General features: G+C 43.1%; 1 protein-coding gene across 5 annotated transcripts in view; it reads left to right on the forward strand.

Moving 5' to 3' along the window:
- The window catches only part of Dpp10 (Dipeptidyl peptidase 10), a 788027-nt gene that overhangs the window by 473699 nt on the left and 299286 nt on the right, over positions 1-15042 (forward strand). For all 5 annotated transcript variants that reach the window (XM_071671396.1, XM_071671390.1, XM_071671391.1 and 2 more), the window contains exon 4: positions 9566-9640. In XM_071671396.1, coding sequence (XP_071527497.1) covers positions 9566-9640 — 75 coding nt within the window. The remainder of the gene's footprint in view (positions 1-9565; positions 9641-15042) is intronic.

Consider the following 15042-nt stretch of genomic DNA (forward strand, 5'->3'; position numbering starts at 1 on the left):
ATTCACTGCGAACCAATCACTTTCCTCTCTTCCTACACGTACACATGCCTTACATCCTCTATAAAAACTTTTCACTGCTTCTAACAACTTGCCTCCCACACCATATATTCTTAATACCTTCCACAGAGCATCTCTATCAACTCTATCATATGCCTTCTCCAGATCCATAAATGCTACATACAAATCCATTTGCTTTTCTAAGTATTTCTCACATACATTCTTCAAAGCAGAAAAGACGAGTGAATGTTGGGGTGAAGAGGGTGGTGAGAGTAAGTGAGCTTGGGAAGGAGACGTGTGTGAGGAAGTACCAGGAGAGACTGAGTACAGAATGGAAAAAGGTGAGAACAATGGAAGTAAGGGGAGTGGGGGAGGAATGGGATGTATTTAGGGAATCAGTGATGGATAGCGCAAAAGATGCTTGTGGCATGAGAAGAGTGGGAGGTGGGTTGATTAGAAAGGGTAGTGAGTGGTGGGATGAAGAAGTAAGATTATTAGTGAAAGAGAAGAGAGAGGCATTTGGACGATTTTTGCTGGGAAAAAATGCAATTGAGTGGGAGATGTATAAAAGAAAGAGACAGGAGGTCAAGAGAAAGGTGCAAGAGGTGAAAAAGAGGGCAAATGAGAGTTGGGGTGAGAGAGTATCATTAAATTTTAGGGAGAATAAAAAGATGTTCTGGAAGGAGGTAAATAAAGTGCGTAAGACAAGGGAGCAAATGGAAACTTCAGTGAAGGGCGCAAATGGGGAGGTGATAACAAGTAGTGGTGATGTGAGAAGGAGATGGAGTGAGTATTTTGAAGGTTTGTTGAATGTGTTTGATGATAGAGTGGCAGATATAGGGTGTTTTGGTCGAGGTGGTGTGCAAAGTGAGAGGGTTAGGGAAAATGATTTGGTAAACAGAGAAGAGGAAGTAAAAGCTTTGCGGAAGATGAAAGCTGGCAAGGCAGCAGGTTTGGATGGTATTGCAGTGGAATTTATTAAAAAAGGGGGTGACTGTATTATTGACTGGTTAGTAAAGTTATTTAATGTATGTATGACTCATGGTGAGGTGCCTCAGGATTGGCGGAATGCGTGCATAGTGCCATTGTACAAAGACAAAGGGGATAAGAGTGAGTGCTCAAATTACAGAGGTATAAGTTTGTTGAGTATTCCTGGTAAATTATATGGGAGGGTATTGATTGAGAGGGTGAAGGCATGTACAGAGCATCAGATTGGGGAAGAGCGGTGTGGTTTCAGAAGTGGTAGAGGATGTATGGATCAGGTGTTTGCTTTAAAGAATATATATATATATATATATATATATATATATATATATATATATATATATATATATATATATATATATATATATATATATATTTCTTTTTCTTTCAAACTATTCGCTATTTTCCGCGTTAGCGAGGTAGCGTTAAGAACAGAGGACTGGGCCTTTGAGGGAATATCCTCACCTGGCCCCCTTCTCTGTTCCTTCTTTAGGAAAATTAAAAAAGAAGAACGAGAGGGGAGGATTTCCAGCCCCCCGCTCCCACCCCTTTTAGTTGCCTTCTACGACACGCAGGGAATACGTGGGAAGTATTCTTTCTCCCCTATCCCCAGGAATAATATTTATATATATATATATATATATATATATATATATATATATATATATATATATGTTTCTATGAGTCCACGGGGAAAATGAAACACGTGGACTCATAGGAACATCTTGATCACGCGCAAAATTGTGATCCTTTCCAATATATATTTTTTTTTTTTTTTTTTTTTTTTTTTTATACTTTGTCGCTGTCTCCCGCGTTTGCGAGGTAGCGCAAGGAAACAGACGAAAGAAATGGCCCAACCCCCCCCCCCATACACATGTACATACACACGTCCACACACGCAAATATACATACCTACACAGCTTTCCATGGTTTACCCCAGACGCTTCACATGCCTTGATTCAATCCACTGACAGCACGTCAACCCCTGTATACCACATCGCTCCAATTCACTCTATTCCTTGCCCTCCTTTCACCCTCCTGCATGTTCAGGCCCCGATCACACAAAATCTTTTTCACTCCATCTTTCCACCTCCAATTTGGTCTCCCTCTTCTCCTCGTTCCCTCCACCTCCGACACATATATCCTCTTGGTCAATCTTTCCTCACTCATTCTCTCCATGTGCCCAAACCATTTCAAAACACCCTCTTCTGCTCTCTCAACCACGCTCTTTTTATTTCCACACATCTCTCTTACCCTTACGTTTCTTACTCGATCAAACCACCTCACACCACACATTGTCCTCAAACATCTCATTTCCAGCACATCCATCCTCCTGCGCACAACTCTATCCATAGCCCACGCCTCGCAACCATACAACATTGTTGGAACCACTATTCCTTCAAACATACCCATTTTTGCTTTCCGAGATAATGTTCTCGACTTCCACACATTTTTCAAGGCTCCCAAAATTTTCGCCCCCTCCCCCACCCTATGATCCACTTCCGCTTCCATGGTTCCATCCGCTGCCAGATCCACTCCCAGATATCTAAAACACTTCACTTCCTCCAGTTTTTCTTCATTCAAACTCACCTCCCAATTGACTTGACCCTCAACCCTACTGTACCTAATAACCTTGCTCTTATTCACATTTACTCTTAACTTTCTTCTTCCACACACTTTACCAAACTCAGTCACCAGCTTCTGCAGTTTCTCACATGAATCAGCCACCAGCGCTGTATCATCAGCGAACAACAACTGACTCACTTCCCAAGCTCTCTCATCCCCAACAGACTTCATACTTGCCCCTCTTTCCAGGACTCTTGCATTTACCTCCCTAACAACCCCATCCATAAACAAATTAAACAACCATGGAGACATCACACACCCCTGCCGCAAACCTACATTCACTGAGAACCAATCACTTTCCTCTCTTCCTACACGTACACATGCCTTACATCCTCGATAAAAACTTTTCACTGCTTCTAACAACTTGCCTCCCACACCATATATTCTTAATACCTTCCACAGAGCATCTCTATCAACTCTATCATATGCCTTCTCCAGATCCATAAATGCTACATACAAATCCATTTGCTTTTCTAAGTATTTCTCACATACATTCTTCAAAGCAGAAAAGACGAGTGAATGTTGGGGTGAAGAGGGTGGTGAGAGTAAGTGAGCTTGGGAAGGAGACGTGTGTGAGGAAGTACCAGGAGAGACTGAGTACAGAATGGAAAAAGGTGAGAACAATGGAAGTAAGGGGAGTGGGGGAGGAATGGGATGTATTTAGGGAATCAGTGATGGATAGCGCAAAAGATGCTTGTGGCATGAGAAGAGTGGGAGGTGGGTTGATTAGAAAGGGTAGTGAGTGGTGGGATGAAGAAGTAAGATTATTAGTGAAAGAGAAGAGAGAGGCATTTGGACGATTTTTGCTGGGAAAAAATGCAATTGAGTGGGAGATGTATAAAAGAAAGAGACAGGAGGTCAAGAGAAAGGTGCAAGAGGTGAAAAAGAGGGCAAATGAGAGTTGGGGTGAGAGAGTATCATTAAATTTTAGGGAGAATAAAAAGATGTTCTGGAAGGAGGTAAATAAAGTGCGTAAGACAAGGGAGCAAATGGAAACTTCAGTGAAGGGCGCAAATGGGGAGGTGATAACAAGTAGTGGTGATGTGAGAAGGAGATGGAGTGAGTATTTTGAAGGTTTGTTGAATGTGTTTGATGATAGAGTGGCAGATATAGGGTGTTTTGGTCGAGGTGGTGTGCAAAGTGAGAGGGTTAGGGAAAATGATTTGGTAAACAGAGAAGAGGAAGTAAAAGCTTTGCGGAAGATGAAAGCTGGCAAGGCAGCAGGTTTGGATGGTATTGCAGTGGAATTTATTAAAAAAGGGGGTGACTGTATTATTGACTGGTTAGTAAAGTTATTTAATGTATGTATGACTCATGGTGAGGTGCCTCAGGATTGGCGGAATGCGTGCATAGTGCCATTGTACAAAGACAAAGGGGATAAGAGTGAGTGCTCAAATTACAGAGGTATAAGTTTGTTGAGTATTCCTGGTAAATTATATGGGAGGGTATTGATTGAGAGGGTGAAGGCATGTACAGAGCATCAGATTGGGGAAGAGCGGTGTGGTTTCAGAAGTGGTAGAGGATGTATGGATCAGGTGTTTGCTTTAAAGAATATATATATATATATATATATATATATATATATATATATATATATATATATATATATATATATATATATATATATATATATATATTTCTTTTTCTTTCAAACTATTCGCTATTTTCCGCGTTAGCGAGGTAGCGTTAAGAACAGAGGACTGGGCCTTTGAGGGAATATCCTCACCTGGCCCCCTTCTCTGTTCCTTCTTTAGGAAAATTAAAAAAGAAGAACGAGAGGGGAGGATTTCCAGCCCCCCGCTCCCACCCCTTTTAGTTGCCTTCTACGACACGCAGGGAATACGTGGGAAGTATTCTTTCTCCCCTATCCCCAGGAATAATATTTATATATATATATATATATATATATATATATATATATATATATATATATATATATATATGTTTCTATGAGTCCACGGGGAAAATGAAACACGTGGACTCATAGGAACATCTTGATCACGCGCAAAATTGTGATCCTTTCCAATATATATTTTTTTTTTTTTTTTTTTTTTTTTTTTATACTTTGTCGCTGTCTCCCGCGTTTGCGAGGTAGCGCAAGGAAACAGACGAAAGAAATGGCCCAACCCCCCCCCCATACACATGTACATACACACGTCCACACACGCAAATATACATACCTACACAGCTTTCCATGGTTTACCCCAGACGCTTCACATGCCTTGATTCAATCCACTGACAGCACGTCAACCCCTGTATACCACATCGCTCCAATTCACTCTATTCCTTGCCCTCCTTTCACCCTCCTGCATGTTCAGGCCCCGATCACACAAAATCTTTTTCACTCCATCTTTCCACCTCCAATTTGGTCTCCCTCTTCTCCTCGTTCCCTCCACCTCCGACACATATATCCTCTTGGTCAATCTTTCCTCACTCATTCTCTCCATGTGCCCAAACCATTTCAAAACACCCTCTTCTGCTCTCTCAACCACGCTCTTTTTATTTCCACACATCTCTCTTACCCTTACGTTTCTTACTCGATCAAACCACCTCACACCACACATTGTCCTCAAACATCTCATTTCCAGCACATCCATCCTCCTGCGCACAACTCTATCCATAGCCCACGCCTCGCAACCATACAACATTGTTGGAACCACTATTCCTTCAAACATACCCATTTTTGCTTTCCGAGATAATGTTCTCGACTTCCACACATTTTTCAAGGCTCCCAAAATTTTCGCCCCCTCCCCCACCCTATGATCCACTTCCGCTTCCATGGTTCCATCCGCTGCCAGATCCACTCCCAGATATCTAAAACACTTCACTTCCTCCAGTTTTTCTTCATTCAAACTCACCTCCCAATTGACTTGACCCTCAACCCTACTGTACCTAATAACCTTGCTCTTATTCACATTTACTCTTAACTTTCTTCTTCCACACACTTTACCAAACTCAGTCACCAGCTTCTGCAGTTTCTCACATGAATCAGCCACCAGCGCTGTATCATCAGCGAACAACAACTGACTCACTTCCCAAGCTCTCTCATCCCCAACAGACTTCATACTTGCCCCTCTTTCCAGGACTCTTGCATTTACCTCCCTAACAACCCCATCCATAAACAAATTAAACAACCATGGAGACATCACACACCCCTGCCGCAAACCTACATTCACTGAGAACCAATCACTTTCCTCTCTTCCTACACGTACACATGCCTTACATCCTCGATAAAAACTTTTCACTGCTTCTAACAACTTGCCTCCCACACCATATATTCTTAATACCTTCCACAGAGCATCTCTATCAACTCTATCATATGCCTTCTCCAGATCCATAAATGCTACATACAAATCCATTTGCTTTTCTAAGTATTTCTCACATACATTCTTCAAAGCAAACACCTGATCCACACATCCTCTACCACTTCTGAAACCGCACTGCTCTTCCCCAATCTGATGCTCTGTACATGCCTTCACCCTCTCAATCAATACCCTCCCATATAATTTACCAGGAATACTCAACAAACTTATACCTCTGTAATTTGAGCACTCACTCTTATCCCCTTTGCCTTTGTACAATGGCACTATGCACGCATTCCGCCAATCCTCAGGCACCTCACCATGAGTCATACATACATTAAATAACCTTACCAACCAGTCAACAATACAGTCACCCCCTTTTTTAATAAATTCCACTGCAATACCATCCAAACCTGCTGCCTTGCCGGCTTTCATCTTTCGCAAAGCTTTTACTACCTCTTCTCTGTTTACCAAATCATTTTCCCTAACCCTCTCACTTTGCACACCACCTCGACCAAAACACCCTATATCTGCCACTCTGTCATCAGACACATTCCAATATATATATATATATATATATATATATATATATATATATATATATATATATATATATATGTATATGTATATATATATATATATATATATATGTGTGTGTGTGTGTGTGTATGTGTGTGTGTGTCTGTGTGTGCGTGTGTGTGTGTGTGTGTGTACCAAATGGCGTCCTAGCTTCGTCTCTTCGATGTATGTCAACCGACTGTTATATTTCTCTCTTGTGTCTCTCCTGATGATGTGATTATTACACGAAAGTGCACTTGGGAACTCATCGTGTTTCATTTTCCCCGTGGACTCATAGGAATATATATATATATATATATATATATATATATATATATATATATATATATATATATATATATATATATATATATATGTATATATATATATATATATATATATATATATATATATATATATATATATATATATATATATATATATATATATATATATATATACATGGGAGCAGATAAAAAGAATTATAGAAAACATTCTTGGCATCAGGGTCTCACAATATGGAAGACTGGAAAGCAGATTGAATTTCGTGAAATATTTCGAGAAGACATTAAACAGAAATATTCAGGCGCCGAGATAGAAATGTGGAGAGATTCCAGAAGGTTTTGGCCAACGGAATATAAAATCCGCAAGGAATGAAGCTAAGGCTTTACGAGAAGACTTGATAAATGTGTCCTGGTGTTGGTGATGGTGATAACTTGTGTTGGTGATGTTAGCTGTCCTGATGGTGGTGGTGATGACTTGTGTTGGTGATGTTAGCTGTCCTGATGGTGGTGGTGATGACTTGTGTTGGTGATGTTAGCTGTCCTGGTGTTGGTGATAACTTGTGTTGGTGATGGTGATACCTTATGTTGGTGATGTTAGCATCCCTGGTGTTGGTGATGTAAGCTGTCCTGATGTTGGTGGTGGTGATATTTTGTGTTGGTGATGGTGATACCTTATGTTGGTGATGTTAGCATCCCTGATGGTGATGTAAGCTGTCCTGGTTTTGGTGGTGGTGATAACTTTTGTTGGCGATGTTAGCAACCTTGCTGTTGGTCGTGGTAATATCTTGTGTTGGTGATGTTAGCTTGTGGTGGTGATAGCTTGTGTTGGTGATATTAGCTGCCCTAGTGTCGGTGCTAGTGATAGCTTGTGTTCGTGGTGTTAGCTGTCCTGGTGTTGGTGATAACTTGTGTCAGTGGTGTTAGCTGTCCTAGCGTTGGTAGTTGTGATAGCTTGCGTTGGTGATGATACTTTTCCTAGTGTTGGTGCTGGTGATAGCTTGTGTTGGTGATATTAGCTGCCCCACATGCTTATACAAGCAATGGGCTACAAGGATACGGTCATACTTACACACACACACACACACACACATACAGTAGGCCATGTGGGTAAGGCTATACATGCCCACACGCAGGTTACAGGCTGCTAGGATAAAGCTGTATGTGTACACACAGGGTGTAGGCTACAAAGATGAGGCAGTGCTTGTAAACGTAAGCTGTAGGCTACTTGGATAAGGACGATACGTGTACAGTAAAGGCTATACGGTAGTAGGGTAAAACTATACACGTACACGCAAGGCTAGGCTGTTAGGATATGGCTGTACATGCGCACTCAGGCTATAGGCTACTAATATAAGGCTATACATACACACTCAGGCTATAGGCTACTAATATAAGGCTATACATACACACTCAGGCTATATAGGCTACTAATATAAGGCTATACATACACACTCAGGCTATAGGCTACTAATATAAGGCTATACATACACACTCAGGCTATAGGCTACTAATATAAGGCTATACATACACACTCAGGCTATAGGCTACTAATATAAGGCTATACATACACACTCAGGCTATAGGCTACTAATATAAGGCTATACATACACACTCAGGCTATAGACCACTAATGTAAGGCAAGCAATAGGCTACTGTAGCCACGACCAATACACACACCTACCCCGTGCCTGATGCAACATCACGTTCAATAAAAGCTGTGAATTTTGTTTTTATTTTGAACGTAACATATGACTGAGCCTGGACTAATTGTTGACATTTGCGCATCAACTTGCAACATGCAATTGGTGGAAATGGATTTTCTGTTAATACCTGAATTTGTTTTGGATAGACATAGTAATGAATAGCTTAAACTACCAACTCGTATTTATTGCGTTTATTTTTCTGTTCCCTCAGTTATCATTAGTTTTTATCATATTTTTGTATTCAAAATTATTCGTTTTTCTTTTAATTCTCTCGTCCACAGTTGGGGGGCAGGGATATTGGTCCGAGGGCGTATTTCAGTGTGTGTGTGTGTGTGTGTGTGTGTGTGTGTGTGTGTGTGTGTGTGTGTGTGTTTAACTGTCAGTTTGTTTAATCTGCTGTTTGTTGTATGAATACAGGACATCCATTTTCTTTCACTCTTGGTTCGTGTTTGTTTGATTTTCGATTCTTCCTGCTTCTGTGACGTTACCATTACCGGGTTGATGTAAACTCTTCTTTAAGACTCCTGCTGGCTGCCGGAAGGTATGCATTCATGTTATGTATAGCGCAATGGGTATACCCTCATCTTATGTATACCACATTTGCTACACTCTTATAATATATGTGTACCACAGTAAGTACACTCACAGCCTATGTGTACCTTAGTAGGTACACTCACAGCCTATGTATACCACAGTATGTACACTCGCAGCCTATGTGTACCACTGGAGGGACACTCTCTTCCTCTATACACTTGCCAGTATAACTCTAGGCACCGATATGAAACATTGTTTACATGTGTTTTGCCATATATGTTGTGTAACGTTCCCTGACGCTTCACCTTTATTATAACACCACCAACTCTCTCTCTCTCTCTCTCTCTCTCTCTCTCTCTCTCTCTCTCTCTCTCTCTCTCTCTCTCTCTCTCTCTCTCTCTCTCTCTCTCTCAGCGTCTGTTTCACCCTATGCATCATCATTAGCCTTTTTCCCTCCCAGTAATAGAATGAACATAAAGATCAGAGATTCTGATGTTGATAATAATGATAGATGATGTGTATTTGTGCATCACATGACGCCACTAACGTTTGTCTTGTGTTCCCTTCGTCTCCACAGCGGCAGCTGAACGTGGCCCACTTCAGTGTGTCTCCCGACCTGCGTTACGTCCTGCTGGCTGAACATCTGGAGAAGGTATGTTGTAAGGATATATTCCCGCCTCGTATACTCTCATTATACCTTGGTATTTTGCTGTCTTTGTCTAACCATTTGCCCTGGACAAGTCTTCAAGGCTCATGTGAGAAACACTCTATCGGTCAGTCTGTCTGTCACCAAGACTAGTTTATGATGGAGTTTGATGGATGTAACAGTAAAATGTCAGTATGACCTCGACCACCCTTCCCTTTTTTCTCACCAGAGGTCAGAGGTCACGGTTATAACAAGGCCGTCTGTGAAGTAATCACTAAACTGTAAACTTGATGTCAGGAGTAGAGGCAGTAGACCATCTGCTCTTACCCTAAAACGTCAGGGTAGAAAAGAATACTGAGGAACGGAAAAACACTAGATTACTTCATTGATCTTTAAACGAATCATTTTCGTTTGATCCAAAGTTTGTTACAAAGTTTTCGCCGCTTTCATCAGCGAGCATTGGAGGATCAGGGAGAGGTTTAGTCTGAGTTTGATAGGCGTCACCTTCCGTGGTGAGGGGGTCTTCCGTAGGGGTGTACCTTCCGTGATGAGGTGGTTTTCCGTGGGGACGTCGGCTTTGGTGATGAGGTGGTCGTCCGTGGGAGCGTCGGCTTCCGTAATGAGGTGGTCGTCCGTGGGAGCGTCGCCTTCCTTGATGAGGTGGTCTTCCATGGGGGTGTTGAGGGCGTCGCCTTGCATGATGAGGTGGTCTTCCGTGGGGGCGTCGGCCTCGGTGATAAGGTGGTCGTCCGTGGGAGCGTCGGCTTCCGTGATGAGGTGGTCGTCCGTGGGAGCGTTGCCTTCCTTGATGAAGTGGTCTGCCGTGGGATCGTCGCCCTCCATAATGAGGTGGTTTTCCGTTAGGGGCGTTGGCTTCCGTGATGAGGTGGTCTTCCGTGGGGGCGTTGGCTTCCGTGATGAGGTGGTCTCCCGTGGGGGCGTTGGCTTCTGTGATGAGATGGTCTTCCGTGGGAGCGTCGCTTTCCGTGATGAGGTGGTCGTCGGCTTCGGTAAACATAAATACTCAAAGAACAGCCATGGAACTAAGTCAGTTAAACACTAGAGACTTTCGCACGTCACCAACAACCCCTCACTGTCTTCTGAACATCCCCAGACCCTCCCTGCCACACCACACCTGCCCAGCCTACAGGGCCGTGCTGAACACTGGACACCTTCCTGTTCTACACGATCCTACCATACCGCCACCCTCTCCCCCCTCTACATGCAGCCTATGCCGACCCTGTCCACTCGTCACAGGTACTGGTCCTGTCCACCAGTGTAAAACCTACACCATACAACTTTCTTCTCCTCTAGTGTGCTTTCCCCTCGCCTAACCCCTTTCTCCTCCCCTCTAAACCACTCTTGAAAAATAAAACGGGAAAGGCGTGACTTTGGGGAGCGTAGCGGTGTGTGTGTTTGTTAGTGTGTCAAGAGGATGGAGTGGAGTGAAGAGTGAGGGGGTTCCATGACCCCAAAACATCCTGCAACCGTGTAGCGTAAGGTCTGTGGTGAATACCTATCTCTGTTGTACGTGAAGGGAGTTCTACGCTCCTGGCCTCCAATCCCTTGGATTTTCCCTCCTGTTAAATAACTTTTTAAATTGTTAGCAGAGACGCCACGGGCAACTGAGGCCTTAGTCAAGACCATATCATTAACGCTATATATTTATATACCCTAGCCTGAGCCAGGTACCCATTTTATCGACCCACCCCAAGGGGTAGATGAAAAGCTGGGTTAAATGTGGACCGATTGCCGCAACGAGGATTCGAACCTGTGCGCTCGACCCTTGGCGGCCTGTTAATGCTATGTATAGCCAGAGTTTCATCATTCAGCTAATTCCAATCGTCCACTACCCTCATGCTATGAAAGTACTTCTGTGTATCTTTTACTATATGGTTCTTGATTGATGTGATCTGTGGTGGTTCTTTCCTTGTATTTCGGTGTTTGGTATTGCTCTCTTTTTTCTGTGTGTGTGTGTGTGTGTGTGTGTGTGTGTGTGTGTGTGTGTGTGTGTGTGTGTGTGTGTATGTTTGTATTCCTGCCTCTCCCATTCAGTTGGAGAGAGAGAGAGAGAGAGAGAGAGAGAGAGAGAGAGAGAGAGAGAGAGAGAGAGAGAGAGAGAGAGAGAGAGAGGACACTTTATTCATGATCGGCTTCATAAAAGAGAGTGGGAAAATGTGTTGACCTCCGGCACAGGAAGGTGGCTCAGGAGGTGGCGAGCAGCGGGCGGCACCACCCACTGTGATGGTGGTAGTGGGTGGCGGGTGGCGCTGACCGCTGTTGTGGAGGTGGTGAGTTGTGCCACTGCGATGAAGGTGGTGGAGGGCTGGTGGGCCGGGTCACAGGTGGGTCAGGCTTGGTGGGCGGGTGGGTGGGTGGGTGGGTGGTGGTGCCATCCTCTGGCCCTCAGCTGATCACTGACCTGCCTCTTATAGCAAGACGGATGGTACGAGTTGGGAAAATAGAAGAAGGTAAAGCGTTCCCCCAAGTGTTTGTAGAGGGAAAGACGCAGACGTCAAATCAATCAATCCTCGAGTTTCCAGACTTTATACAATATCTCCCGTTGGGTGCCCCAGGGAGAGTGAGGAACGGAAGCAACCATCTCTCGGAGGCAGAAGAGGAAATATTATGTCGGTAAAAGAGAGAGGGAGAGGAACATGGAGATAGAGAGGAATATTATTACAATTGAGAAGTGAGAGAGGGAGATGTGATAAAGGCGAATTGCTTGAAACTAAAGTCTGTCGAGAAGGAATGTAGGTGAAGGGCCCCAGCTCCCACAGGCATGAGTAGCGCTCCACACTGGCACGGGTGAACCACTCGTACAACTGTTGCATGTGGTCTGAGCAGAAATACGTCCCAGATCTAGGCATAATCCCCAGTCCTCTAGGGACAGACTCAGCCATTTCGGTGGTAAGGAGTCTCCAAGAGAGATTGATTACAGTCATCACGGTAGCGCCATCGATCTGTGTCCTTATCAGATGGCGGGAAAAAAATAGTCGTGGGCCGATGAGTGGAGGGCCAGAAGAGTTGTGGTCTGGTCGGTGGCTGGGAGCCAGAAGGGTTGAGAGTGGGTTGGTTGATGGGACACTTGGGTTGAGGTTTGGACCATAGCCAGAATCACTGAGGTTGAGGTTTGGTCTGTGGACGGATGACCGGCGGCCAGGAAGGTAAGGCTTGGCCGGCAGGTAAGATCCAGACTGAGTAGGCCGAGGAGAGCCACATTGCTGGAGGTTGTTGATACGAGAACTGAGAATGTTTGGTTCTTCGGGTGGTCACACGACGACCAGCAAGCTTCAAGTTTAGACGGTAGACAGGCCAGGAAGGAGGAGGAGGAGGGGACGGGGCAGATTGGTTAGTTATGGTAATAATGGACGACAAGGAGCACAAGAAGGGTTAGGTCTGGTTGATGGATCGAGCTACAAGGATTGAGATTTGACACTGCAGTTGGTCAGAGCCCAGAGGCCTCCATCCTGGCCCAACTACAAGGACTGGGAGAAAGCCAGCGGGTCAAGTGCTAGTGGAATGTGGCAGACGTTTGAGAGCCATAACTTGTGCGGCTTGGTTGGCTGACATGAGGTATTGATGAAATGTGTACAGATGTATCGTATGGAACGTATACTGGTGTACTGTATGGAATGTATACTGATGTATGGAACGTATACTGGTGTACTGTATGGAACGTATACTGGTGTACTTTATGGAACGTATACTGATGTATGGAACGTATACTGGTGTACTTTATGGAACGTATATTGATGTATGGAACGTATACTAATGTATGGAACGTATACTGGTGTACTGTATGGAACGTATACTGATGTACTGTATGGAACGTATACTGATGTACTGTATGGAACGTATACTGGTGTACTGTATGGAATGTATACTGATGTATGGAACGTATACTGGTGTACTGTATGGAATGTATACTGATGTATGGAACGTATACTGGTGTACTGTATGGAACGTATACTGGTGTACTTTATGGAACGTATACTGATGTATGGAACGTATACTGGTGTACTTTATGGAACGTATATTGATGTATGGAACGTATACTAATGTATGGAACGTATACTGGTGTACTGTATGGAACGTATACTGATGTACTGTATGGAACGTATACTGATGTACTGTATGGAACGTATACTGGTGTACTGTATGGAACGTATACTGGTGTACTGTATGGAACATATACTGTTGTATGGAACGTATGCTGATGTATTGTCTGGAACGTATACTAATGTATGGAACGTATACTAATGTACTGTATGGAACGTATACTGGTGTACTGTATGGAACGTATACTGATATACTGTATGGAACGTATGCTGATGTACTGTATGGAACGTATACTAATGTGCTGTATTGAACGTATAATGATATATGGAACGTATGCTGGTGTACTGTATGGAACATACACTGGTGTACTGTAAGGAACGTATACTGATGTACTGTGTGGAACGTATACTGATGTACTGTATGGAACGTATACTGATGTAGTGTATGGAACGTTTACTGATGTATAGAACGTATACTGACGTATGTAACGTATACTGATGTACTGTGTGGAACGTATACTGATGTATGGAACGTATACTGATGTACTGTGTGGAACGTTTACTGATGTATGGAACGTATACTGACGTACTGTATGGAACATATACTGATGTATGGAACTTTTACTGATGTATGGAACGTATACTGACGTACTGTATGGAACGTTTACTGATGTATGGAACGTATACTGATGTATAGAACTTATACTGATGTACTGTGTGGAACATATAGTGATGTATGGAACATATACTGATGTACTGTGTGGAACGTTTACTGATGTATGGAACGTATACTGATGTACTGTATGGAACATATGCTGATGTATGGAACTTATACTGATGTGTGGAACATATACTGATGTATGGAACGTATACTGACGTACTGTATGGAACGTTTACTGATGTATGGAACGTTTACTGATGTACTGTATAGAACGTTTACTGATGTATGGAACGTATACTGATGTACTGTATTGAACGTATAATGATATATTGAACGTATACTGGTGTACTGTATGGAACATACACTGGTGTACTGTATGGAACGTACACTGATGTACTGTGTGGAACGTATGCTGATGTACTGTATGGAACGTATACTGGTGCACTGTATGGAACGTATATTGATGTACTGTAGGGAACGTATACTGATGTACTGTATGGAACGTATACTGATGTATGGAACGGATACTGATGTACTCTATGGAACGTATACTGATGTACTGTATGGAACGTATACTGATGAATGGAACGTATACTGATGTATGGAGCGTATACTGATGTACTGTATGGAACGTTTACTGATGTAGGGAACGTGTACTGGTGTACTGTATGGAACGTATACTGATG

Source organism: Panulirus ornatus, chromosome 16 (assembly GCF_036320965.1).
Source record: "Panulirus ornatus isolate Po-2019 chromosome 16, ASM3632096v1, whole genome shotgun sequence".
Classification (NCBI taxonomy): Eukaryota; Metazoa; Arthropoda; class Malacostraca; order Decapoda; family Palinuridae; genus Panulirus; species Panulirus ornatus.